At 38.7% G+C, this 27521-nt stretch overlaps 1 protein-coding gene across 1 annotated transcript in view; it reads left to right on the forward strand.

Moving 5' to 3' along the window:
• The window catches only part of LOC130869260 (uncharacterized), a 134115-nt gene that overhangs the window by 66652 nt on the left and 39942 nt on the right, over positions 1-27521 (forward strand). Inside the window, exons 6-7 of the mRNA XM_057761265.1 lie at positions 1729-1839; positions 10869-11047. Of these exons, the coding sequence (XP_057617248.1) occupies positions 1729-1839; positions 10869-11047 (290 nt within the window). The remainder of the gene's footprint in view (positions 1-1728; positions 1840-10868; positions 11048-27521) is intronic.

Here is a 27521-nt window from a genome sequence, read left to right on the forward strand (position 1 = left end):
ACCTGTAAGACAATAGCTAGTATTATGGGGAATGTAAATAGCAATAAGAAACTTCACTCAATCTATGTTGTTATTTGCAATGCCATAAACAAATTCTCTAAGCCCTTTAAGACAGTGGAACAATGTATTCACTGCAATTGATTCATACGATCAACCAGGACATGATGTAATATTACTCCAAGCAGTATAGTATATAAATGAATAGAACTATCAAAGGTGCTTCTTACCCCTTTGTGAACTAAAGGAGTCATGACTTATTAATCAGAAACCTCTCTACCATTAAAACAGATTTAGACAAATTGTAGTCATTGAGGATAATACTCTGCATCATGTTGCCCTCAGCGACTGAGTCATATCTTAAAAATAACATTCTTGGCCAGGCATTATAATGCATATTTTTAATCCCAATCCTCTGGAGGCAGAAGCAGGTAGATCTCTATAGGTCCAAGACCAGCTTGATCTACAGAGGGTGTTCTGGGACAGCCAGGGCAAAAAAAAAAAAAAAAAAAAAAAAAAAACCATCTTAAAGAATCTAAATATAAAAAAGTAAAATACAAATTGACATTCTTTGAAGCTGGAAAGATAGATTGGTGTTTAGGAACACTGGCTGCTCTTTCCCAAGACACTGGTTTGATTCCCAACACTCACATACTGACCCCCAACCATCTATAACTCCAGTTCCAACGATCTGATACTCTCTTCTGCCTCTGCTGACACCAGACGTTCTCTTGGTGAATAACCATACATACAGGCAAGACATCCATATGCATAAAAACATGTTAAAAAATACAATTTGAAAAGTATTATTTAAAATGAATATTCTTTGAGGAGAGCAGTGGTGTTCTGCATATTAAAAGCCTACTATTGCTCACACATCTCTATGAGTCCATAGACAGCACTTATGTATTGAGCATGTGCATTAAAGAGAGAGAAAAGGAGTTTTAAATGAAAGAAGAAAGAAAAGGTAGAATTCAACTGCTTACTGCAGGAAAAATTTTGGCCCAATCTCTGGGAGGCACATTTTTTTTAAATAAACTAACCTTAAATAGTTTATTGATTTTTAGCTCATAGAAAATAGGGGTGTCCTGCAAAAATGAATGTGATAGAAACCCAAGAGACAAAATACCCCATGGAAAGGGGGCCTCCACTCTTCCGCAGCTAAGGACCAGAGAGCTGAGGCTATTTTCAATTTCCTATCTGAAAAGACTCAGGAAGGAGCCTAAACAATGCAAGCCAAAGCAGCTCTTTTGCTCTTTCTTTTCTCACCCCCTCCCAACTACTCCAAGATCTGTTTCTGCCACAACTTCGTAAGTATTTCAATTACTTGTTCCCTGAACAGTCCTGCAGAGAGGCTCTGCCCCCCAGCCCCCTTTTTATAGATGAAGATATTGAGGTTAAGTGATTTTCTCAGGGTTACAAAGGGACCTCCCAGCAATGAGGGAATGAGAATCACTAGTTCAACCTTCTTGTGGATGAATAGATTGAGTTTCGCAGCAGCTTTGCCATTGTATTGCAAAGGAGTCACTCAAATGCCCGGCTGAATGTGTAAGTCCTAGACGTGAAAGGGAGGCCACAAGAAGAGCATTTTCTTTCTCATTAATGACATAAACAATTGTCAAGTTGGAAAGAAAGACCCTGTAGAAAAAGAGTCTCTTTTAGAAAAAAGTACAAACAGCAGGACACTCAATTTGGGACTCAAAGAGACTGTTGTCATCTGTCTGCTTACAGACAGTGCTGCTGAAGAAGCGGGACTTCAGATTGGAGACGTGGTGTTGTCTGTCAATGGCACTGAAGTCACCAGTGCTGAACACGCAGAAGCTGTGCACCTCGCAAAGAAAGGTAAGTGGGCCAGTTAGAGAGACTCCAGAGTTCACCAAAAATGCTGAGCACTCAATACACAGGAAGCTCGAGCGTGAGAATGTGACAGATACAGAAGGGTGCCTTGAATGCGCTGTGAACCACATGACGGTTTATTCTAGTCATTAAATCTCACTTCTGAACCACACACACTTTATATCATCACCCGTAAAAAATATTTATGTCAGCAAGCAAAATACACTCTACTACCAAAACATTTCTTTAATTAAGAAACAAAGATATTTTCCTCATTAGAATTTGTTTACTATTTCTTTTCATTTCTTTTTACATATATTCCTTCCCTTCATTTTTCCATTGGTTAACAAAGAAAGTTTGTGGAGGTAAAGATCGCGCACACGCATGAGAGAGAGAGAGAGAGAGAGAGAGAGAGAGAGAGAGAGAGAACTCCCATAGGGCTACCTGAGGTCTGTATGTCAAGCAGTTCCAACATAGATGGAACAACCACAGGAGTGGCGATGGTGCATGCCCTGCACCATTGCATTCATCCACAGAAAACTTGTAAAAAGACTCATGCCATTGTTCTCTCTAAAAACAACTTTCTTCAGCACCATGTTAGAAGTCCTTAAAGTCTCATAGATAATAGATAAACACATTCATCTAGAAAATACTTTATTCTGTCACGTGATTATTTAATGTGGTATCTTACTCCTGAACATTATATGGATGCTGTGATGATGCTGAATTATTTTTAAACAATGAGATATTATTTCAAATGTGCATTTAGAATATGCCTCGGGTGTCCTGCCATGTGTCATTAGCCTTCTTCTTTCTTGCTTTGGGGTTACCAAAAGCTAAGAGTTCTCACATAGAGGTTAACATTTGAAAACCACTTATAAGTTAAGGTACTAAACATTCTTCTTAACTACTCTGAATTGTTTTCAGGTAGAATTTAGCTTGGCACTTTATTGCTCTATAAGATGTACACTGGGTATGCCAGGAACACAAGGACATTATCAGTTAGCAAGTGCAATAGCTCTCAAAGGTCTTACCCTTTGTTATCCTTTCTGAAGCACGGCTTAGGAATGCAAGGTTTATTATCATAATTACAGTAGTAAATTGATAGTATAAGACAGTAAGGCAATGTTATTCATTACTTTTCTACTTACCTGTTCTCAAAGATAATTCCTTGTAATTTATATTTTGTGTTAAATAATAATTTACTAATACTTTTATTCTTAGTGTTTTTTTTCTATTTTTCCTCCAAAAAGCATATGTTGTTTATAATACTTAACCATTCCTGGAAATTAAAGGAAAACAGAGATTATCCCCAAGCCTGAATGATGGAGTCTCTGGTGCTTGATAAAATGGTAACATAACATTGACCATAGAGAAAGTGACTTGAACATCCTAGCTTGAGTTCATTGTTCCTGGGAGTTACTTGAAAGAATGAGTTATACTCTGACATCATCTGGATTCAACCTTAACTTCCCTCTCCAAAAAAAAAAAAAAAAAAAAAAAAGAAAGAAAAAAAGAAAGAAAGAAAGAAAAAACCACCACCACCAACAACAACAACAAAAATCTTGTCCTTATCAGTCCTCAAACTCAACAAATACAAGTATGACATCATCTCTTCTGTCTCTTTCTATATTATTCATTGATATCTCAGATCCACAGTTTACCTTCTGCTTCAAAGGTGTCTCCAGTGTTGAGTTTGAGGACTGAAGGGGGAGAGAGGAGGGTGAGTGGGGGAGCAGGAGGGAAATGTGAGGAGCGGAGAAAGGAAATTTTGAATGGTATTATTTATAAAGCAATAAAAATTTTAAAAAATAAAAATAAACCCTCCCAGAAAGTGTCAAGGAGAGAGAGAGAGAGAGAGAGAGAGAGAGAGAGAGAGAGAGAGAGAGAGAAAGGAAGAAAGGAAGGAAGAAAGAAAAGAAAGAAAAAGGGAAGAAAGAGAGAGAGAGAAAGAAATAAAGAACAAGAAGAAAAGATAAAAGTCAGTCAGACATAAAAACAAGCACAAAGGGTAAAATCAGAAGAACAAAAAAAAACTGTCTTAATCAATAATTCCTGAGAGAGAAAAAAATTAAGTATATGAAAAGATAAAAATCGGGATGTGTGTGTGTGGGTGTGTGTGTGTGTACATTCATGTATGTGTTTGTAGTGGGGGTGGACATGTGTGTTGTGGAGGCCAGAGATCAACTTCGGGTGTCATTCCGCGAGCGCTCTCCACCTTGTTTTGTGAGCTAGGGTCTCTCAGTATCATGCAATTCACTGATCTGAGAGGTTAGTTGGCTAACAAGCTCAAGATATTTGTTCATTTTAGGTTCTCCAGTGTTGGGATTGTAAGCACATGCTACCGTACATGGCACTTAAAATACAGTTGTGGTGATCAACTTGGGTCCTTATGCTTGTGTAGCAAGCACTATACCAACAAAGCTATAGCCCTAGTTCACAAAACAAATTATTAGAAACAGAACCAAACAAGATGTTCCAGGATCAGTGAAAGAGAAAAGAAATCAGAAAATGCTTACAGGTTATCAGCTAGATGGGCATTAAGAAAACTCTTAGGCAGGGAGTCTATAGTGAAGCTTAATAATAGTAAAGAGAAAGAGGAAATTATTGAAGCTTCAGGAAGGAAACATTGCATCATCTCTAAAGGAACCAAAATGTAATTAGACTTTGTAACACCAGATTCTAGAATAGTGGAGAGTAATGTTCTCCAAATATTAAAGAAACTCACATGCAATATCCAGGTAAAAGATTATTTGATGTAAGCACATGGCAAAGGGTTATCGGTGTTCATGACTTTAGAAAGATTACCTCAAGGAATCTCAGATAAAACACTTTGTCAACAAGAACTATAAAACACAACAGCTTTATATTAAGCCTGAAAAATGGGTGCAAGGAAAAAGTTTAAAGTTCCCTATTTGAGCTTTTGGTCCTACATTGATCAAAAGAATTACTTAATAGAATTCAATGAATTTGTATAATTTTAATATCCCAAACATAGAGAAAAAAGCAGCAGTTTTCTTTATCTCTGATAAAGACTATATAGTATGTAGTTTTTTAATGCTATGATAAAACGTTTTAGATAGCCAGCCTACAAGGCTATGACCCAATCCGTGGTCATTTAATTTTGATTCTTTGAACTGTGGAAGTATCTGTTTTGTCAGCAGCATGTGGTACAGGAGGATGCTCACCTGTCATAACCAGAAGCCAACACACAAAGACAAAATAATCCACTGTCCCAGAAAATGCTTCATTGATCCACTTCAATGAACTATACTCATACTGGGCCCTACTTCCTGAGAATGTCCACCTACCACCAGTGCCACGGGGTGACAACCATGGGTTGAACATATAGGAATTTGAAGAACATTTATGTTCTAAACCATAGCATAACCAAAATCCCAACCATTAAAACAGAAAAGCACATACATATAAAAAATAGTTAACAGAGAAATCCTGGAAATATTTCTTTTGCAATTGACAAGAACAATGCTAATGATAACAGACCTGTTCATCATAATAACAAAACGCCTAACCAAGCCAATAAAATACAAGCAAGAGAAACAGTGTGTATACACTCTCAAGAGGAAGCGACCATTCTTTCTGAAGATTAAGTGATTACAAGGGACAGAAACCTACAACTAAAAGAGAATTACTCATCGAACTAAGACCTCCTGTACAATTTGATTGTCCAATGCGATATGGAGAATCCTGAAAACATACACACAAGTAACACTATGCAGACTGATCAGGTTATATTTAGCAATATATATGTATACACATATACATTTATATGAATGTAACAACAGTTATTGAAAAGAGATGCTATGAATTTGAAAGAGAGCAAAGACTGGCATATGGGAGGGTTAGGAGGAATGAAAAGGAAAGGAGAGATGATGTAATTATAATCTCAAAAATAATATAACTTTCTAAAAATCAGCAGTATGTATTTATGTAAGCAACAAGAAAAGGGAAAGGGGAAAATTACATGTGATTAACTATAGCCACAAAAATTTTAAGTGTTTAGAATTAATCTGTCAAATAATGAAAAACATGGGAAAATGTAAGTCTCTCAAGGTCTGTAAAAGAAGAACTTGGATAGATACGCAGCTCGGTATAGAGTGCTGTGTGCTGTGTTGAAGGCATTAGGTTCAATCCAGTATAATGGAGGAAGCTAAAGGCCTGGAAATTAACAGTATCTTATGCACCTATGTGTAAAAACTGTAAAGAGCTTAATTCTCCCAAAATCACTCCAAGAATTCAATGATACTATAATAAAATTTAATTAAATGTATAGGTAGTTTGGAAAACTTACAAGCATGCAAAAGATTAAATATCTTTAAATGGATGCACTATTCACCAATAGAGCAAGTTGGCAAAGGGACATTTTATACCAGATATTAAGATATATTCCAAACTTATAATAACAGGTAAGAATGTTTATCTTTTGTAGGAACATAGAATAGATTAGTGATCTGCAAAGGACTAGAAAGTTCCAAAAATACCCAAATATGCACCAAAGCTTTGACAAAGGCGTCATACATTGTGTTCTGTACACATTATTCTATATACAGAGGTGGACTTAGGTTGCACCAGGCCTCAATTTTAAAGGTAAAAGCAATGTCATTAAAAAAATTATAGACAAATTTTCCCACTAATCAAAACAAAGGTAAATTGTTTCAAATTCAATAACATTTTAGAAAAGTATCATATAATAGCAAGCTTTGACGGGCATAATGGTAAGAAAATGAGAATCTTCGTACACTCTTACTGGTATATAGGGTGCTCGGCAAGCAATCTGCACTTCCTAGTAAAGTACCTTATAAATCTTATGTCCTAATAGCTGTACTTCTGGACAGAGAAACCCAAAAACTACTTAAGGGACAAATACAAGGGCATTCGAGCAGTATTTTATGTGGTAGAAAGGAATGAGAGCCAGCCGGGTGACCGTCACTAAGGGAATATGTAAACCTACATTGTAATGCACACACACTCTGCATTTCTATTCACTTTGAAGCCTCACGAATAGATTTTTAAAAGATGGTTTCAAGTTGCAAACAAAAGAAAAGACAAGGATAAACAAAAGGGGAAGATGGAGATGGGGAAGAGAATCAGACAGGCATACAGAAAAACAGCATGACATCATTTATGTAACATAAGAAGACATACACACACAAGACAGTGTGGTCACATTCCCATATCAAGCCCATTTTGTATATACCTGTTGTAAAAGAGAAAATTGTTGTACTTGAAGAAATAATTTAAAACCAAAGCAAGGAACTCACAACTCCAAAGACAACCCTGTGGCACGGTCTAAACATTATGATGGGCACTCTGTCCTTGATTTAACAGCAACAAAAAGAGGCCCCTTGAATGGAGTCTACCATAACCCAACTGCAAACTAGAGCCTCGTTCTGAAATATGTAGGCAGTAATGGTAAAAGAAAGTTGAGCAAAGTAAACAGGGTCACTCAGAAGTACTGATTCCGTAAGAGCATCCATGGCTGTGACACTGATTCATATTTATGGACATCAAATCTCTTTTCAGAGAACGCTGAAATCATGGCACAGCCAGGTGTGCGAGACTCGGGGGGGGGGGCAACTCTTAAATGTGGAGTGATGAGTGATACCACCATATCTGTAGTGTTGATCAACTTCCTTCAGCTCTCCGTGTTGTATTTTTCACAACCAGCCTGACATCAGGACACAGCCAGCATCTTTCTATTTTTGATTTTGTTTCTTGACGGTCTCATGCATGTATCTAATGACTCTTGTTGTTTTATTCCCCTTCCTCCCGCTGAACCCTCTTCTTCAGTCCAGAATTTTAAAGACTTGATCAAACAGTTACAGCCCCAAAACTAAAAGTCTTATTTTGTTATCTTATCTCAACAGAGTAGCACAACACTCCAAACTTTTATTTTGTAATTGACATTATTAGTCATAGTACTAAAACACCCCTGAACAAATGACCTTTACTCTGGTGATGATGAGGAAATCAAAACTGATTGTTGAAAGGCACTCAGTGTCATACTGAAAATGACCACATCTCTATATGACTCTTTGGGGCTTTCTAAGCTCACTCGCATTTTGAGACAAATTCTCATTGTTTGGCCCAAAGACGACTTTCAGCTTGGGATCCTCTTGTTTTGGCTCCAGCCATCTGTGCTGGAATTACAGGTAGGTATACAGCACCACACTCTGCTGAGTCTTTATTTAGATTGCCCTATACAGTGGTTTTGGTTTATTTTTAATAGGGCTGTTTACTAGCAGATTCGAAGAGGAGATTTAATCACCAGTCTGGGAGGTAAGGGAAGACCCTGAAGCTCAGTGAGTTGGCAAGTGTCTGCTCCATCGGGCCTTTGTTTCAGTAAAGTGCAGGCTTTAGTAAAAGCAAACGCCGAAGTGCCTCTGGAGGCCAGGTTCTCGGCTGCTGAACACGGTGCAAGCCCTCGGGGACAGAAGGCATCTTGCACATCTCTGCACTTGTGAGGGCGGTAGAGTTTGTCTGGCAGCGGAGGTGTGACTCCGACACAGCTTAAGATTGGTGGCATAATCAGACAGGGAGCCAAGGAGAAAGTGTGAATTAGAAAAAGAAATTATTTTTTCTGTTCCCTGTAGCTGCAAATAACGTCACCGAATGCTACACTTCCAAACATGGGCCAACATGCGATGGGGAAGATGTTTCTGGGGAGCTTTTGTTTTGAAGGACTTTGTTACAAAAGAACTGGGGTGGGAAAAGATGTGGTTTGGAAACTTTTTATCTCAGGAAAGCCATAATTTTCTTGACTCTGTCACCTCAGGCTGTAGATAGTCACCTATCTGCATGCTTTATCCCACCCGCTACTCAAAGCCAACAGGATGCTCAGTAGATACAGGCGATGGTTGTCTACTTCAATTCCCAGGCTCACGAAATTGAGAAGCAGAAATAGTAATATAGGGTGAGGGAACTAAGAGTTTCTTTCTTAACTGAATTATGTTGAGATTAAATATAAATTTGGTCAATGGAAACTAAATCACAGATGAAGAAATGAAGATATATTATGGTTGGTGGTAAAGACCAAGCAACAGGGGTCTCGTGGAGACAGAAGTGCCTACAGGCTTGAAACTGAAATTGTATTTGGACATCATCTAAAAAATTGCTACAGACATAGAAGTCAAGGCTCAGGCTGCACCTACTGAATGCAGGCACACTGTTTAATTTGTGTTAGTTTTAAAGTCCCAAATTAAAACAGTTCCTAATATCAGGTTTTAAACGTTGACACTTAAAATTTTAGTTCTTTCAGTGCACAATGCTCTCTCTCTCTCTCTCTCTCTCTCTCTCTCTCTCTCTTTCAAAATACAGTATCGAAGTCTAAACTCTCACTCCAGCTCTTCTGTGAATGTCAAGCCCAAGTCCTCTGAGCCCCGAGTAGCATGTGGTAAAGAGGATAAAAGTACCCTCTCCCGACAGCTGCTTAGAGCTCAGCAATTCCCCATGCATCAGGCTCATGCCCTCGCTCTGGGTATGAGAAACTTTCTTCTTACATGATGAAGCCATGCTGCATCAGGGCCAGCTGCATCCTTGCCCCAGAGAGGATTTTTCATGGTGCACCAAGTTATGTTTATGGCCAGGCTGATGCCCAAGCTGAGTTTGATCGGTATCAGAGAAACTCGTATGCAGTCTGTGTAAGCAAGAGGAAAATGACCTCAGGGGCAGCCCACTGCAGCAGTCCATAAATAAATTGGCAGATGTGTCAACCGAGAACATTAGTCCAGGAGTGCAGTTCTTTGGGGACTACAGTCCAAAGACAAAGACATTTGTGGGTTGCCGGTCAATCTGGAGCATTTCTTTTAATTTTTCTGGATGCGTTTTTGACAGGAGCTTAAGGGCAGTTCAATAAATTAAAATGTATTTACATGGCAATGAAGAATTATCTTGACATACTGAGAGTTATTTAATTACTAAGGTGCTTCATGTGCTGCTAAAGTTAAGACTGTGTCAGCCTTTCTGGGACAAATCTTTATTTTCAGGGCCATGTGGCTCAGCCAGGAATGATCCCCTGGGTTGGAGCTTGTCAGTTATGGAAGATGAGTCTCCTTGTTGACCCCCATTTCCATAGACAGTTCTAAACAGATCGGTAATCTCAATGTCAACCATCATGATGAAGTCAGTGCTGCCAAGGCCAAATGTCCGCCTTCAGGGATGTGGCCTCCGTCTCAGAGGAATTGTAAATGAAGTCGTCGCCCATTTGCAATCTTCAAAGTGTGTCAGGGTTGCTGTCTGTCGGCATGGCATTCAGAGAGCTGTCTTACAACATCAAAAGGTAGGCGTGTGGTGTCCACGTTGGCAGTCGCAAAGCACAGTAAGGTAGGCAGTGACCCCATGTGAACAGGGACAGAGCCAATTTCCACAAATTGTACTGTATACCAGTTCTGTGTCACAGAGGTCGATCCAGGAAGATGTTCTGAGAAAGACAGGAACAGGAAGCTCAGGGTAAAGTCACACGTTAATGTGGACACAGAAAAGAGGTAGTACCTAAGACCACCCGGAACCGCTATTTCCAGACTCAAGGGTTTTGATAAGCTGCAGTTTCACCAAGAGAGGTAGGTAGTAATATAGACTCTCCCTCTGGCTAAACCAGACTAAGGAGGCTAATTATTGCAAATAAAAGTGAGGTAGAAAATCGAGGCGCGCACATACACCCACACTTCTTCTAAGGAAGTAAATCAAGATGTTTAAGGAATTAGGTTGGTACTACATCAGTAACATTGCGCAGACTTGACTCTGACATCAGAGTCCTTTTGGCTTTGGTGAAGGAGGGTTATAGAGTTCAGGGAATCTGAATTCAGCAGCAAGATAGTTGTGGTTCTTATATTCTTCATAAACACATAGGAATGAATTTCTGAGAAACTTGGTTTAATCCAGTGGCAGAATTCTGTTTCACTACTTCAGAAACTCTGACTGTTTCTCCATCCATTATTTCTGCATAGACTCTGTACCTCAAGAAGATTATAAAATATTAAGCCACTGAATTAGCTATCCTAAATTCATGCCTGTAGGTCCAGACATCTTGACGCTGGTGGTGGGATCCGACATAAGCCGCTGTCCCAATACTCCATGGCCCACCTGTCGCGGCTACCTGCATAAGAGGACTCACTCGGGCTTTGTGAAGGGCTGGAGGAAGAGGTGGTTCGTGTTGAAGCATGACGGCTATCTCCTCTATTACAAACACAGAAAGGTAATGACTGATATGGGTAAGAATAAAGAACACTGGGAAGCAAAACCTCCTTGAGCTATTCCATGCCCAAGAATTGTCCTTCAGTGAATTATATGGCAGGACTCTGGAAATAATAATTTCCCTTCTGACTGAGCAAGAATTCTTTCTTCAAAAATCAAAGAATGTTAATGTATGCTCTCTTCAGCTGCATAAATCAAGGCACATGTTTCTTCTCTTTTGCTTCTGTTTTCATCCTCTATGAAAATTTTCTTATCACTGTAAAGAAAATAAGAACCAAAGGTAATTTTCTAGTACCATTGGTAAACAATGTGGATCTGTAAAAGCATAGCTCTTGAAGCTATAGTGTAGGCAGTGGACCATGGGAGGTAGAACTCAGTTCTATTGAGACTGTTGAGGTAGAGAACTGAACAAGTCACCTAGAATACCTATTTCATTGTCCAGATTTCATGAAACCAATGACATCCAACTCTGCATGAGGCTGGGCTAGCATAAAGAATGTCCCCAAAATTGTGCTAAGGCAGCGCTCCTCCCAGATGTTTGTGACTGAGTGAGTCTGAGATGGGTCCGTGCACTTGGCGGGACCTTCTTTCATAATGGTATTGTGTGTGTTTTCTCACCCAGATTCAATCTGGTGTCTGATTTTGCTAAGTGAATGCAAACATGCTTAAAGCTAACAGCAGCGATTTCATACAGAACTCCCACTCCCTAACTTCCCACGAAATAGTCTCAGCAGCTGTCAGTGGTCAAATAGACTCCCTGTCCTAAAGAGCACAGGCACTCCCTCACCCAACAAAGGATGCACTGTGCCCCACAGCCTTGAGATCTTTTGGCTCCACTCCAGGGACATGCATGACCCACCTCTAATTGGGGTCAACAAAAGAATTTTGGCTATTTACCTCGTTCATGACACAATCTTATTTTTTTTCTTCTGCCTTTATTTTACATTTTGTGTGTGCACGCATGAGTGTGTGTGTGTGTAAGAGAGAGACAGAGAAAGAGAGAGGGAGGGAGGAAGAGCTTGTGCACACTAGCACATGTGCATACATGCACTTGGGTGCATATATAAACAAACTTAATTTCTTCCTGAAAAAAAAAAGCCAGTAAAGAAATCAGTGTATTGTGAAAGTGGTATATGTCTGATGCTGAACGACTGTAGGGACTTTCTATTCCTGCCTTATGAGCCACTTCCTTGTGACATTCTGTGAACTGCTCTGCTTTTCATAGGAAAGTGAACCGTCCGCTTTTTTGAGAAACTTTGTCTCCCTCCAGTGCGGGAAAATAGGATTTCCTCTAAACAAGATGAGAAATTATTATCTAGCCTTGGTTTCTATTTTCTTGAGTATTAAAGTGGAACAACAAGAAGTTTTCAATCTAGAAACCATTTGTGGAAACACTGGACACGAGGGAAAGCATGTACGTTCCTGTTTCAGAAGCCCGGAGGAGTCCTCGAACAATGCCTGTAATTTCCTTCCCCACACCCTCAATAGGCAAGAGGGTAGCCCCAGGAACTTGATGACCTTTTTTGTTTTTAAGATTTTAAGGTAATTCTAATTTGTAAATTGAGTAAATACTGTGTGCATTCCAACTTAAGGTAAATAACAACAACAATAATAACAATAATAATTAATAATAATAATTAATTGACCTTGCACACTGTCCTCTGGAGACTGTAATCCTGAAGTTGTCTCTCTTGCCTTACATTAGTTAATCAATTTCTGCTCCTCTTATAAGGATCATGGTAAGTGTTAGTTTTTATGCTCTTCTTCAACAAAATAATATAAAAAACGTCTTTGAGTTAATCATCTCTTATTTTAAGATCTCCAATTGCTGAGATCCAGCAGGGTTCTAGTATTTCCAATTTAGGTTTGCTATGTGACAGTCAGGGCACTGGTGCTGTTTAGCTTCTGTGGTGTTTTCTGACTCTTTGAATTAAATGCATTCAGATGAAGAACTTGTGGCATAGTTTACCACAATCCCCACTACTCTTCATTGATTCGTCTACTTTTTTTTCTTATCTACCAAACTTTTGGCATTTGAAAGTATGAAGCCTGGAGTAGAAGATATGTGAAATTTTTAAGCCATAGTAATAATTTTAGTTTAATTTGGAACACTTCCATCTGTTCCTAGTCTTCTTTGGGGATCTCGTAATTAGCACACAGGTAAGAAAAAGCTGTTGTGAGAAATGTAATTGTGGCTGTCATTGCTACATCAGCTTTCGACATGACTATGGGAGAGTATAAAAAGCTATCATTATTTCATTTTTAAAAAGCCCAAATCAGGTGTCTTATACTGGTACCCATTCCAGAACACTTTATGCCTGATCTGTAAAACAGATAGCAATGTCTGAGAAGAGCTAATGAGGCATACAAAGTACATAACTGAATAAATTAGCAGAAAATGCATTCACCCATTCAGAAGTTAGTCACGCAGCAAATATCATGGGATACTTTTTAAATGCCACGAATTATGTAAGCACCAGGAAGAAAGCAAACAAACATGGTGCCCGCCCTGTTGGTGCTTATAGTTCCATGTAAGAAACTAAGGTAAGAAAACAAATACAGAAGTAAATACAGAATATTATTAGTATTACAAATAAAGGTAAACATAGAAAGAATAGTTACAGCATTGTGAATCAAGTACCATCACGCTGCTCTCAGCTGCCAAGTTGTTAAACCTTGATAATAAATAATTCTAGAATATAAGAAGACTTGGGTATTTGTCAAAGAGGGTATCCCAGGAAGGACAAACGCAGAAGGGGTCCGTTCCTCTTCCAAAGCTGGGGTTCCAGGGAAAGATGAGTTTAATCAGCTGGACGGCCTGCAGCTCACTGCTTTGCCAGGCCAGAACAGTCTTACAGTCTGGGTACAAACAGAAAGCAATCCTTTGAGGCCCCACAGGACAGGAAACCTTCAGTTGGTGGCTGGTGCAGTTATGGCAGAGGAATGAGAATGCAAGTGTGGCTGAAAGACCTGAAACATGAGAAGTCCTTGTGGCCAAGGCTCTGTCAAAGGAAGTAGTTTACGGACTATAGGAGACAAACCTCAGGGAAGAGGAAAGGAAGCAGGGAAAATCAGGGTCTCAGAATGTACAGAAGACCTGCAGTTTGTCCATATGGTAAGGGTCACAGAAAGGTGAATGTCTGAGTCTGCTAAAGCAGCAGGTTCTCAGAGGGACAGCAAGTAGGGGACCGAAGGCCGGAATAAAGCACCTTCTGCTGGTCACAAACCTACCTTAGAGCTACTGGACAGAGCAAGTGACTTTCTCCCTTGCAGTGTTCCTCTAGCGCCCTCTGCTGAGAAATCTTAGCACCACTGTGCTTGTACAGAGCTAGACAAGAAAATGAGTTCATTAAAAAAGAAAAATATAGACAGCAAGGGGTGATCAGAAGCTGAGACACACTGAGAGCACTAAATAGACACCTGGAAAAAGAGTAAAAAGCTTGCATAAATTAGGAAGAGATGTGAATATATAACTAATTCTTTGGAGGGTGTGTATGGAAACCGGACACTGGAACAAATGTCCTCCTTGGGGCTGAGTGCAAATCAACACCCAGTGGGAGTGCTCATAACCTGTACCCCTTCCAGCTCTGAAGCCTTGTATCCTTTTAAGAACACTGATTGTAATCATGAACAAAATTTCCAGTAGGAGGGAGTGTGTGTGTGTGTGTGTGTGTGTGTGTGTGTGTGTGTGTGTGAAAGAGAGAGAGAGAGACAGAGAGAGAGAGAGAGAGAGAGAGAGAGAGAGCCTGTCTATGTAGGGAAGGATATAACATTTCAGCAGAGACCCAAGAATTCAGTAGAAGTTAGCAAGACAGAAAATTTGGATAAACATTTGTTATCCAGACCAAGATAGTCACTTCATGATCTTCTTTTGACTAAAACGGAAAATACCCTAGGTCATGGGATTTTTTCTCAAGTTTATTCTCACAGTTTTGCTGAAAATAAATTAGAGATATCCTCTAATGTGATGGTAACAGCCTCAAAAAAGCCAGGGCTGCCACTGAGGCAACAGGCTATATAGTAGTCCTGGCTAGGTTAAAGAAAAACTCTCCAAAGATGTTTCAAAACAAAAATCAGAATCATTGACAGAACATGGTAAATCATTGTACCAAATATAGCACCTCACTAGCAGCAGATATGTATTTCTCACAGTACTGGGGGAGGAGAGGCTAAGTCCTAGAGCAAATCGCCAGCAGATTCAACATCTGGTGAGGGTGCACATTCTGCCTTTTTAGGGTGCCATCCTCTCACTGTCTTTGCATGGGAAAGGGGGGGGGGAAGAGTCTTGGTAGTTGAATAGATCCTAATCTCATTCGTGAGTTATCACTCTTGTGACCTAATCTACCAAGAATCTTACCTCCAAATTCCTACACACTGAGAATTAGATTTGGGCATATGAATGCAGGAAACCCAAATATTTAGTTTATGTCCTAAGAGAAGTAGTATGGATGACTCCCAGTTTCCTGAAAAGCATAATTGATGAGGTAAAATTTTAATGATTCGCTGAAGAGTAGATCTGATAATTAGGTTGAACTAATGTATATTGTAATTGGCATGCCTTTGTAGGATACTCAAGTTTAGAACTAGGAAGAAATTATATATACATATGTATTATATAAATTATATATATATATATGCTATAATATGGTAGATGGTAAATGTAGTTGACAAAGGTGCTAAGGAAGCATTTCTTTAATTTGGGCTTTGAGGGTCTGCAGAGAAGGAGGTTGGCAAGGCAATCACAGAAGTAGAAGCAAAACCCAGGGAAAGTGTGTCATACAATAATACAAGATTGTAGTTTCAGAAAGGAAGGTGGTTAAGTTCCCAATGTACCAGAAGGCCACACGAAATGATCATCTTGCCAAAAGCAGTCTGCATAATATAAACTGAGTTTAAAAGGAACCAATTCATTAACATAAGTTAAACATTGAAAAAAAAACATTCAAAGTCCAGAATTTACCAAAAAGTTTGACAGTGAAAGAGATGGGACTACTAGGGTAACCAAAGAATATTTAGTCCATTTACAGTTAGTGTAATTACCAATACAACTGAATTTTAAAATGCTATTACTATTTTGCTTCCCATGTTGCTCTTCACTTCTATATTTATTTTTCTTTTTTACCTTTCAGCAAATTAATTTTTATTGTATTATTTTAATACCTATCTAAAAGATTGCCATACAGTGTTAAAACTAATAGAGCCTGATACAAAAGAGTATATGTATTTTATAATATTACCTATAGTGTTTTATGGGCATTCTGGCATTTAATTTAACCATATCCTTCATAATATGTTATATATATATATAGTATCATATATTTTAGTTTTATATAGATAGCAAACCTATGAGATATTAATATTCTTTTATACTCCTAACATTATATTCACTTCATTTTTAACTATATTTTTACCACATTCAACTATACGTCCTTCTTTCCTGGCTCTTCAAACATTTGAATTTGAATCATTCTTCTGTTATAGCATTTTTAGCGAATGACCATCAGTTTATCTTTCCTTAGACCTTTCAGATTCTTAAATTAGTTACAGAATCCTCGATTTGGTAGTTTTTTCTTTCCAGTGAATTTTGAATGGGTCTCTTTCCTGTGACACTAATAAGCTAACTTATCCATAGAAACAGGAAATTCCAAAAGAGCAGCCTCTGACATGTGCTGTGTGTGTCTTTGGCTTACTTCCAAGCTATAGTTAATAGCTAATTTGCTCCACGAAGCTCTCAATTTAAATCTTGCATTTTTACTTTACTCCCCATTTGATTCTCTTTTACAGCCTCCTGTTTATGCTGCAGTTATCAATCTGGCCTTTTTTATTTCTTTGGACATCCTTATCATATTCATATTAAAGTCTAGTTCTAATCATTTCTTTATCTACATTTTCCATAAATCTTCCTACCTTTTTTGGTATTCTTTGCAAACTTGTTCACGTCATAAAAGATAAGAGTGCTGGAGACTCTTGTTCCCCCACAATCTTATCAGTTAGAAGGAATGGAAAAGTCAAACTTCAGTTCCTGTGAGGGTTGACCTTTGCTCCAATACCCTTACTTCCAGCATCATTCATTATTACCAGGACCACCTCTTTTTTAAGTTACCTTTAAAAATATTTTTATTAATTCTTTTGAGCATCTCATAAAGTCCTCCTTACCTCTGTCTTACCGTAGCTCCACTCACCTTCCTATCCAGTCATGTTTGAGTGCCCCCCAGGCACGGAGTCTCTATATGTTGTCCGACTATTACTGGGAGTAGAAGGGTCTGCAGGACCACCTCTTGGATAGTCTCTCAACTCCATGAGTCTGTTGAATGCTCTGCTCATTTCTCAGCCTCATCAGATGGCAGTAATCCTTACATTGAGCTAATTTCTGCTACACTTTGGCGTCATTAGTCTTCATTGTCCTCCTAACTCTCTGAGATATTTGAAAAGTATTTATATACTCGAGCTTTCCCTGGCTTCTTTTGTAGCAGTCAAATTGATACTAATCAAGTCTGACATGATTAGAAAGAGAACTTAAGTGACAGCTGAGATGGAAGGTGGTATGAGGGCAGGGCTGGTTTTCGTAATGAGTTCTAAGTTGTCAGGCATTCGTTTAAATATGAGTGCTGTCACGGAGTACTTAAAGCTAGCAGAGGGGAAAAATGGAGGTACAAAAGAAGAGGGAATGCAAATAAATGTATTTACCATGAATCAAAAATGTAGGTTGTATCTAACCCCTCACTGAGAGCAGAAGATTACATAAAAGAGACGACTGACTTTTCAAGCAGGCTCCAAGCAAGAGGATGCATTCCTCATGCATTGCTCAGAACAAACCACTGTTTGTTATGTCTAATGAATCTCTATGCTCAAACCCGAATGTGGGGGTGTGTGTAGGACCTGGAGGCATGGCATCCATGAGGGCTTGCAGATGCTGAGAGAGATAAACACTGTTTTGCTTAAAATGCTAGGCTCTGTTTCAAAAGCCGTGCTATTGGCTGTGTTGGGGGACTAGTTTGATGGTGTCATGGCACACAGTGAGAGGAGGGTTCCTTATGAACAGGAAGTAAAACTCAGAGGATGAAATAGTACGAATTCATTGATGTAGCTTAAATATCTCCTGTAACTAAGACTACCCCTTCGTATTTATAAATGCAAAGTGAATCATAAAGTGATGCAATTCAATTTTTCTCCGATTCTAAGGATCCAATCCAGTGCCTTGTGCCTGCTAGGCAGATACTCTGCCGTTAAACTACATTTCCATGTACTTTCCAAGTCCGTCAACTGTGAATACTACATGTGGGCAGCGTAGAGAAACAGATTAATGTGGGCTCTAAAGGTCAGTCTAGTTTTGCAGCCCACAATAATACAATGAAGAATTTATGTCACAATCCGGGTTAACTAAGAGTTCCCAGAAAAATGTGTAATTCTTGGCCCTAATCCTGAAGTTCATCAAGGGAAAACCAGAGCTAAAGAACGTCCTTGACTAGACAGTGGAAGGAGGCAACACAGCTGGTTTCCATAGATACCTAAACATTCATTTGTTGTCTTAAATACAACTATTAGACACCCAGGTGATAAAGTGGTGAAGACAGCATTGGAGCCCCAAGAGATATGTAGAGGGAGAGTCAGGTAGGTTAGTCATGTGACCATGTAGATGTTGTCATATGCCACAAGGTCACCTAGAAACAACGTGGGTGTGTAGGTTACAAGAGCAAAGGCCAAACCGAGTTGAAGTCTCTGGCAAAGGGAGGAGGCTGCAATCTAGAGTTCACAGGTCAGCGGAGTGCATGCTGCTGTTAGACAGCTGTGAGATGAGCTTAGCAGGGGTGAACAGTCCTAACTGGCCTTTTCTTGCCTAGGCGTGTCTATGTTTCGTTCGTTTCATTTCTTTCTTTTTTTTTTTACTGTTTACTAAAGATTAAAGAAAATTTTGATAGCAATGAGATGGATGTGATCCTTTATTCTTACATGAAAATCCAATCTTAGACAGGCCAGCGGTACACTCTTTGAATCTCAGCTCTTGGGAAGCAGAGGCAACCGGATCTACTCTGAGTTAGAGCCAGCCTGATCTAAATAGTGAGTTCCAGGACAACAAGGTTTACGAAATAAGGTCCTGGAGAAAAAAGAAAAAAGGAAGAAGGGAAGAAAGAAATTAAAGAAGAAAGGAAGGAAGGAAGAAAGGCAGGAAGGCAGGAAGGCAGGAAGGCAGGAAGGCAGGAAGGCAGGAAGGAAGGAAGGAAGGAAGGAAGGAAGGAAGGAAGGAAGGAAGGAGGAACTAAAGGAGGGAAGGAAGGAAGGGAAAGAGAGAGAAAGAAAATAGAATATTTCGTGCTCCAGTGTATAGAACAGCTTAATTTTTCAGGGTTGATTAATATTTTGAGCTTATAATCATGAATGGTGAGATTGTTGCTTCATATAAATGCAAAGTTCAAAATGGCAAAAATATATTTAGGGCCATTTCAGAATTATTGGATATTCTGTCTTAATGACAAGTCAAAACTGTGCTAACATTGTTAAAAATGAATTTCAAGTCAGTAACAAAAACAAAAATTTTAAAAATCAGACATTCTAACACAGTACAAAAGATAACATTTGACACTTTCCACTTGGGGAATGATGGTTAAAAAATATCATTTTAAAAATTAACTCCTTCTACTTCTTGTAAGAGCAGAAACCTCTCTGCTTATAGTAAATACACTGTAATTCAAAATATGCAGTAGTCTCAAATCTGAGGTTGAGGTATTCAGAGCAATGTCTGTTGGCACTGGGTGGTGTGATAGCATGTCCGGAACCAAGTGTACAGAACCAAACCGCAAAGAAGATGCAGGTTTCGGCAGGCCCTACTACAAATACCCAGTTCACTCCACATTTATTTTCCTGTAAAATTCTGGTTTTGTGCTGTGGAAGCTTTTTGTTCTTGCTTTCAGTTTTCAATCCCCACATTCAGTTAAAATTAAGCTGCCAAGAAAGGTCTAAGTCTACAAGAAGGAAAGTTAGAAAAGTATTAAGTAAAAGCTGAGCTCATTGTTTTCTGAGATCTCAATAGTAAACGAGAGAAATACACAGTGGACAAACACTTGCAGCACTCAGAACGAAGTGGGCAGGTGGATTTGGGTATGTTTATGCGCTCCAGCATCTTAAAGATCATCTCCAAGTCGCGGTTCTCCTTCCTTAGAACCTTTGGTGTAATTTAAGAGATGCCCAGTAGGTGGAGTAGCTTACTCACAGTTTTCAAAGTTACCAATGCACAGTAGTTAGAAACAAATGCCTTGTAGAGGCTACAAGGAAAATGAAAAGTAATCAGCCAATGAAGAAAATAAAGACTAAAGGTCATACAATTTAAGACATAAAACCTATTAATAAAATTATGCAGTTGCTCGCTTGAGATCCCTTCCCCCCATTGATACTAGCTTTTAGCTTCTGATCCATTCTGTTAGGAAGCCCCTATTGGCAATGACACAGGCAGCCTGTTCTAGTATGAGAGAGGGACAGGAGTCAGGTAATGGGCTAAGCACATTCCGGTGGTAATGCTCCATTTAAGCTATTTATACAACATTAAGAGGGCTCTTCCCGGCAAAGGGACATGAGGATTGGAATAAGCACTCCCCCTTGGTCTTCAGCACATTCTTCCACTACCTTCTGCTTTTTCCTCTCCAACATTCCTTTTAGAAAATGTACACTTATACAATTATAAGAAGGATATTTTCCCAAATGACTTTCTTCCCAAAGTGGCCAGTGCCTGGAATTCTGGGGACAAAAACAAGGCCACAATCCCTGTTTACCTTTAAGAGATTTATTCTTTGGAGAAACTTACATTTATTTATTTATTCACCAAATACTTCCTGAGAGCTTACTCTATGCCTGGGATAGGAGTGTAAAAGTGGTAGAAAGGGCTCACAGGTCTCACGAACCATCTCTGTAGGACAATACAGAAAAGAAACCTGGGAACTTTAGGCACCAACACAGTGCACTGGAGGATGGGGCATGAGGTGGGAAGTGCATTTATCAGGTGTCAAAGAAGCTGTCTGCTCATACAAGAATGTGTAGGTCTGATAAAGACCCAAGAAAAGGATATAATCAGAAGAAACTGGTAGAACTGAGGACCTGAAGTAAAACCTAGAACTATTTTAGTGATTGCTTTCTTAATAATACTGAAAGTTCATTAAGTTGCATCTTAAGTGTGTTGCATGGAGGACCTGCTTGTTCATCCTGGCCACCAGGCTAACTTAGCCCCAAAATAAACTCAAAGAAACTGTATTAATTAAAACACTTCTTGGCTCTAGCATTTTATTGACTCTTACATCTTAATTTAACCCATTTCTAGTAATCTGTGTATCGCCATGTGGCAGTGGCTTACCAGCAAAGATTCGGCATGTCTGACTCTGGTGGCTCCACGGCATCCCTCTGGCCCCACCCTTTTATTCTCCCAGTATTCAGTTCTGTCTTCCCTGCCTACCTACGTTCTGCCCTATCAACAGGCCAAGGCAGTTTCTTTATTTGTTAATGGTAATGACAGCACACAGAGGGGACTCTCACATCATAAGTGTTGTTATCTGGCACAGAGAAAGAAAGCCAAGGAAATCAAGTGTAAGAGAAGCATCCTTCTGAAACCCAGTGGCTGTGTCTCTCTTCCTACTGTGACAGAAGCAAACAATTGAGATGAACATGGTGCCAAAACATGATGATGTGCTAGAAGGAAGGGGGACATCACAAAAAACAAATCAGAAAAGGGACAAACTGTGGTGTTGAAGTTCATGCGAGGGCTGTCAAAACAACCCTACTTCACCTCCCCTCTACCTCAGTATTTCCTGAAATGTTGGTTGAATGTTACAATTAGACCCAATCAGACATTTATCAGACATCTCAGGTGACATTTTATGTGTGCTAAAAGACAGCTGAAGCTCCATTGAATACTTACATTTTTACAAGTCCTTCAGCTCTCAAAAAGAAAGAAAGTAAGAAAGGAAGGAAGAGAGCAAGGAAGGAAGAAAGGAAGGAAGAAGAAAAAGAAAAAAATCACCATCTTGCTCATAGTACCATTCTTCAAAAGAGAGAGAAGAGATAGATTTCATGAAAAAAGCTACAAAAATACTCGTGTTGTTGAGAGAGCCTGGAGTTTCCTGATTTAAAGCGCAGGTGTTCCTGGTGATTTGTAATTTGCTAGTCTGCAAATGGGCATTTTTCTTTCTGTATTTGAACAAAGTTGGGGCATTAGACACTCCTTGAGATCAGTAATGTACCCTTCCTAAATCTCAAGAGCACTGAGTTCTCACATCATCCTGTTCTCGGGACACACTGAAGAAGTCCTGATACTGCTGACAGTGACCCAGTGGGTAGAGAAGCTGCACTATCCCCATGTGCTACAGACAACCCTCATGACATAGCAGATGTTTTCGAGACAATAAAGAAAATCACCATATTATTTGTGTGCACTGGTGTCTTTGTATTTGTCTTAGAAGGCAGGCTCTGAAGAAAATAAGCTAAAGTAAATTTGGATTGTTTACCTACCTCCTATTTTTAATTAACTATCAGGATGTTTACTAACCCTTCTATCCAACTCCAATAATCAAAGAATAGGTCAGGGTTGTCTGCCGGCTTGGTATGTTGTCATAAGACAAGCTTTATGATTCTTTTCTTTCTTATTTCTATATCCTCAGAAACACACAAGAAAGGCTCTGACTTCTTTCTTGTACTGAACTTCTTAGGATTTTGTAACTGACAGCATTCACAATAGTGCTTTTGTAAATCTTGGTCCAGATGTCTGAAAACCACTTTTCAAGGACTATTGAACTCCTGTGCATACATCTTCAGAGACTTCAACCCAAAAGGTCATCAGGATAGGAAATATTTTACAGCTCTATTTCTCATAGGGATACTCTCCTCTCACTCGAACAAAATATATGTTACTTCAACAGAAGGAAAATAAACCCATTAAAATGTCTTTATTTGTCACACACAAAAAAAAATCTTCAGGGAAACATTCAAGAGTGCACTATTAAGATAAATTATCCATGAGGTATAAGTGTCCTTTGCATTTTTTCCTTTGGGATATATTTGTCCTCATTGTTTACATAAAAAGTGTCTGCTTGCAGATCTGCCCTTTTACTTCAGAACTAAGATAAAGTTTCAATTTAAACTGAGTCATCCTTGTCCTAAATATTGCATAATGACACAGTCTGCCATCTCCCGTTTGCTTTGGCCAACCACAATGACAGGGCAAAATAGGATGAGGCTCCTAAATCTCTTTGCACCTCTGCTATTTTGTGTGGTGGTCAGATGAATTTATTACATTGTGAGGAATTATAGTATTGAATGAGTTACACAAAATGCTACTCCAGGAATCTTAAAATAAAAAGCTTTCAAAAGGAATGCCTGATCTAGGTATGAACACTGTGTTCAGAAATCACAGAGAGGAACAACTGCAATGTGAAATTTTTTTATTAGAAATAGAAGAAGCTCAAGGTCAGTTTAATATTAATTCTTCCCCGGTTCTTTCATCTAGATATCAAGTTGCATTTGAATCTGGCAAAAGGTTATGCATGTAGGTCAGTTTAGCCTTCAAAGCAGAAATTTCTTGATAAATATTCTGTATCTGTCTATCTAGTCTTCAATATCATTAGGTTATTTTTAAAGCAAAAGTGACCTAAACTTGCCTTTTCATGGAAAGGGAAATTCATTTCTGCTAAGTTGAAATTGCTTTTGAATAATTTATAGGGAACAGTGAATTCATCAGATGTGATACTATCAGCAGCCGTGAGATTGTTTTGTTCTATAATGGGTACTATGGGAACAGAGAAGCCAGAGTTGGTTAGTACGAGAATGTCAATCCAGAATCTCATGCAGGATACAGATAGGCCATATTCTAGAAAGGAAAGCCTAAGTTAAAACTAAGGAGGAATAACATTAAAAGTGTCCTCATTCTAAAAAATATAAATAAATAAAAAGGAATGATATTCATATTACCATTGTGAAATTGACTGTGGCCAATATTTTTGGGTCTTTTTGTCAGAATATCATCACTGAGTGAGGAGATAACGGTAATTGGAAAATTATGATATAGGAACAAGGGCTAATAAATAAAAACATATAAACCTACAACATGAGTTCTAGTCTGCTGAAACGCAATATGTCTAACCCTGTCTCCTCAATTTCCTAATTTATGATACTAGATCTTCTCCAAAGCACCATGTTTAATCTTCTCATTCATTAATTTTTAAATGTTCTTATTGATAATCTTGTATTTGTGGAGGACACAGCTAATCATTATTTTAGAAGAAAATCTGAATAAGAAAAAGTTTGTCCTTTCATAAACAGTGGGAATTGATCTTAAACTTGTAAAATGGGTAGGAGTTGCAAGAGTATCTGGAAATGGGACAAAGAGAACCCTAAGTAGATAGAACAGGGTAAGGAAAACTAGACAGACTTGTATTGGGACCAACCAGAAAGGTGGAAACGGATCCCCTTGATTACATCACAACTGAGGACAGACAGGTGCTGACAAAACTTAATTCAGACTAAAGAACTGCACTGTACTTGAGTGCTGTCTGTGATTTCAGAAGCACAAGCGAAGAAATTCTTTAGTGCTATGGGGTGATTCTGGAGGCTTGGGTGTAAGGTAAAGTAGACACTTTTAATTAAGTCAGAGAGTTAGATAATTCAAGAGAAAATCCAAGAGAGAAGAAACTGATTGCTGGTGGTGGAACTAAGAACTCAGGCAAGAAGACTGACCTCAAGCGTATGTTAATATGATATCTGTTCATCTAACTTTTTCCTCCTTTTCTTGCTCCTTTTTCTAGTCATAAACCATCTCTAGCACTTAGATACCCTCTGATATTGCTCCCTGACTACTACAAGGAACCAGTTCTAATTGCACATTATCAATGAAGTAGATACTGTCATTTTCCTATCGTTCTCTCTCTTATCATTCTCTCTAATGGCTGGATAATGGTATTTCCATACAGTTGGTTTGCTTGCAATCTTACATCATTTGATTCACACATTTCAAAATGTGTGTCTGAAATCCCCAAGATGGGGAAGATCAGGATCCTACAGATTCTTCAAGGGTCTAGGTCATGTTTTGAGTCATGGCTGGACTCACAGATCCCGAATCACCAATGTCTAGATTTGCACATTGTGGGAGAACATTGTGACATCACTCACACTTTCTAGAGGCAGCCCCTCACCCACAGAGTTCTCTCTTGCCACCACCTTACTAATTTCATTACCTCGTTTCATTCTTTGAATTTTCTTGTTTTATGAGCATGTCTTTGAAATGCCTTTAGGATATTGTTGCCTTTGTAGCTAAACCCAATCTTAATCTCTATGTCTCTCTACTTTCCTTCTGGATAGTCGTTTCCGTAATAAATAATATGCTATGTTCTTCCTGGATCAAAGTCCACTTGTTGCTGCATACCAGAAGCTAACCTTTCTCAAAGGTGAATGCCAAGTCCCCATTGATTGACTTCCTTATAGGTGGAGGAGGAAAAGGGGCGATTACCTGCTGGCAATAAAGTTTCATAACAAATTAAAGACTGCTGATGTGGTGTGGAGAGAGGGGCATGAAGGAAACTGTTAACAGAAAAGTATAAGGAAGATACCTGGGGGGACGGGCAGGAAGTGTGCCAGATTTTCTCTCAGACTGACTGTGGCTGCTCTGCTGACCTGTGCGCTGCAGATATGAACGCACGAACACAAACTGATAGTCCCTGTTAGTAACTCACCAAAGACCACAGCATTGATTAAAGAAACTTTAAAGAGATAAAAGCACAATAGGTTTTCTTTTTTTGACTTTGTGCTAAATATTAAAGAAATTTCAACAGATTTTCTGTTCATGGAGTTCTCATTCATTAATTTCATTTCTGACGCTGGCGACAGAAAATGCTGTGCACACTCTAGGACATACCAGAGGGCCCACTGCTTTGAGATTTTACTTTTTTTCTTTTAATATAGACATAAACTGACTATTGAAAACATAGCTAAAAGGTACACCCAAAACTTTCTGGATATTCTTTTGCATTATTGGAAGGGAATAGTGATGGTTCTGAAGTTGTTCTGAAAGTTTGTAACATGCCATTGTTAGTAATAACCAAGAAAATTGGTAGAGAAGTTTGTAAAACTCAGAGCCGGGTCACCCAAGGTAGGCTTAGCATTCCAATACCCTTTGCCTTTGAGGCTATGTGGGGGATATATACTGAGTAAAGAAGTCAATGATTACCTGTACAGGACAGAAGTGAAAAGGACTAAAGTAACCATTAGCATCCAGAAAGCATCGCTAAAATATATTGTGCTCTCTCATCTTAAAATGTTGTAGTTAAAAATACTTTATTGAATGTGACTCATTGTTTTTAAACATCTTTAACTGTTTGTTAAATGAGAATTCAAAGGTCAAATTCAAAATTTAACTTACTTTTCTACATAATTTTTTAATGACTAAAACAAACATTTCACAGAGGTAGCAGACATCCAAATACAGGAAGTGTTTCACAGGCTGAGCCCTCTAGATCAAGGTCCACATCTATGGTCTCAAGCAGCGAAAGTGGAGGCCTGGTTGTTACTAGTGTTTTTATTAGTAGTAAGGAATGAGATATATGTATGATTCATTCTTAAGTTTGCCAGCCTTTCTGTTAAATTTAGGTAGTAAATTTCCACCCTCCTTGCTGTCAATCAGTCAGTCAGTCATACAAACTAACTAGGGAGTGGGAGTGATTTTGAACAAAACATCTTATTTAAGAGACCCAAATGCTTTTATAATGCAGGTATGTTTTTTTCATTAATGAATTCCAGTATTTAAGCCAACTTAGCCAATAACATTAGCAATATTCCAGAGTGTTTTCTCTATAACATGAATTTCTTTCTAAAGGAATTCTTTTCTCATCTATAAGTAAAATGTAGCTTTACTTTCAAGAGGCAAATCACATCTCATTTTCCCTGAAATCTTCACTGTAGCACATGACTGACAAGTACATCTCTCTCTCTATCTCTATATCTCTCTCTGTCACACACACACACACTCATCAGTAAATGTGGAGGACTGATTATTATTGTTTCTTAGTAATAAGGAAACTTACAAGTGGATGATTCATCCCTAAGTTTAACAATCCTTCTATTATGCCATAAACATTTCAATGTTAGGCAAAACAATGCTATGATCACTGCCACACAGCGCAAAAAGCATTGTAATTTTTTTAAATAAGGAAAGCTAATTAATTCAGACACTCAACCACAAACTAAGATGGCATTGTTCTGGGGAGAACGAGCATACATCTGCCTGTGAGTGTGGGGTCACACCTCCATATTGTGGAACTCACAGCCTGCTTTTAGTCAGTAGAGTTTCAGGCTCAAAGTAATTAAGTTGTGACTCAGAAGTACAAACTATATGATTATAACTCAGACAGGCAATGTAAAATATTCCTAACATTTAACTAATACTATGTTTTGGGCAACTACTTTTAGCTATAAAAAGAGAAATTACATAATTTTCTTCCTATAGCTCA

Source organism: Chionomys nivalis, chromosome 2 (assembly GCF_950005125.1).
Source record: "Chionomys nivalis chromosome 2, mChiNiv1.1, whole genome shotgun sequence".
Taxonomy (NCBI): Eukaryota; Metazoa; Chordata; class Mammalia; order Rodentia; family Cricetidae; genus Chionomys; species Chionomys nivalis.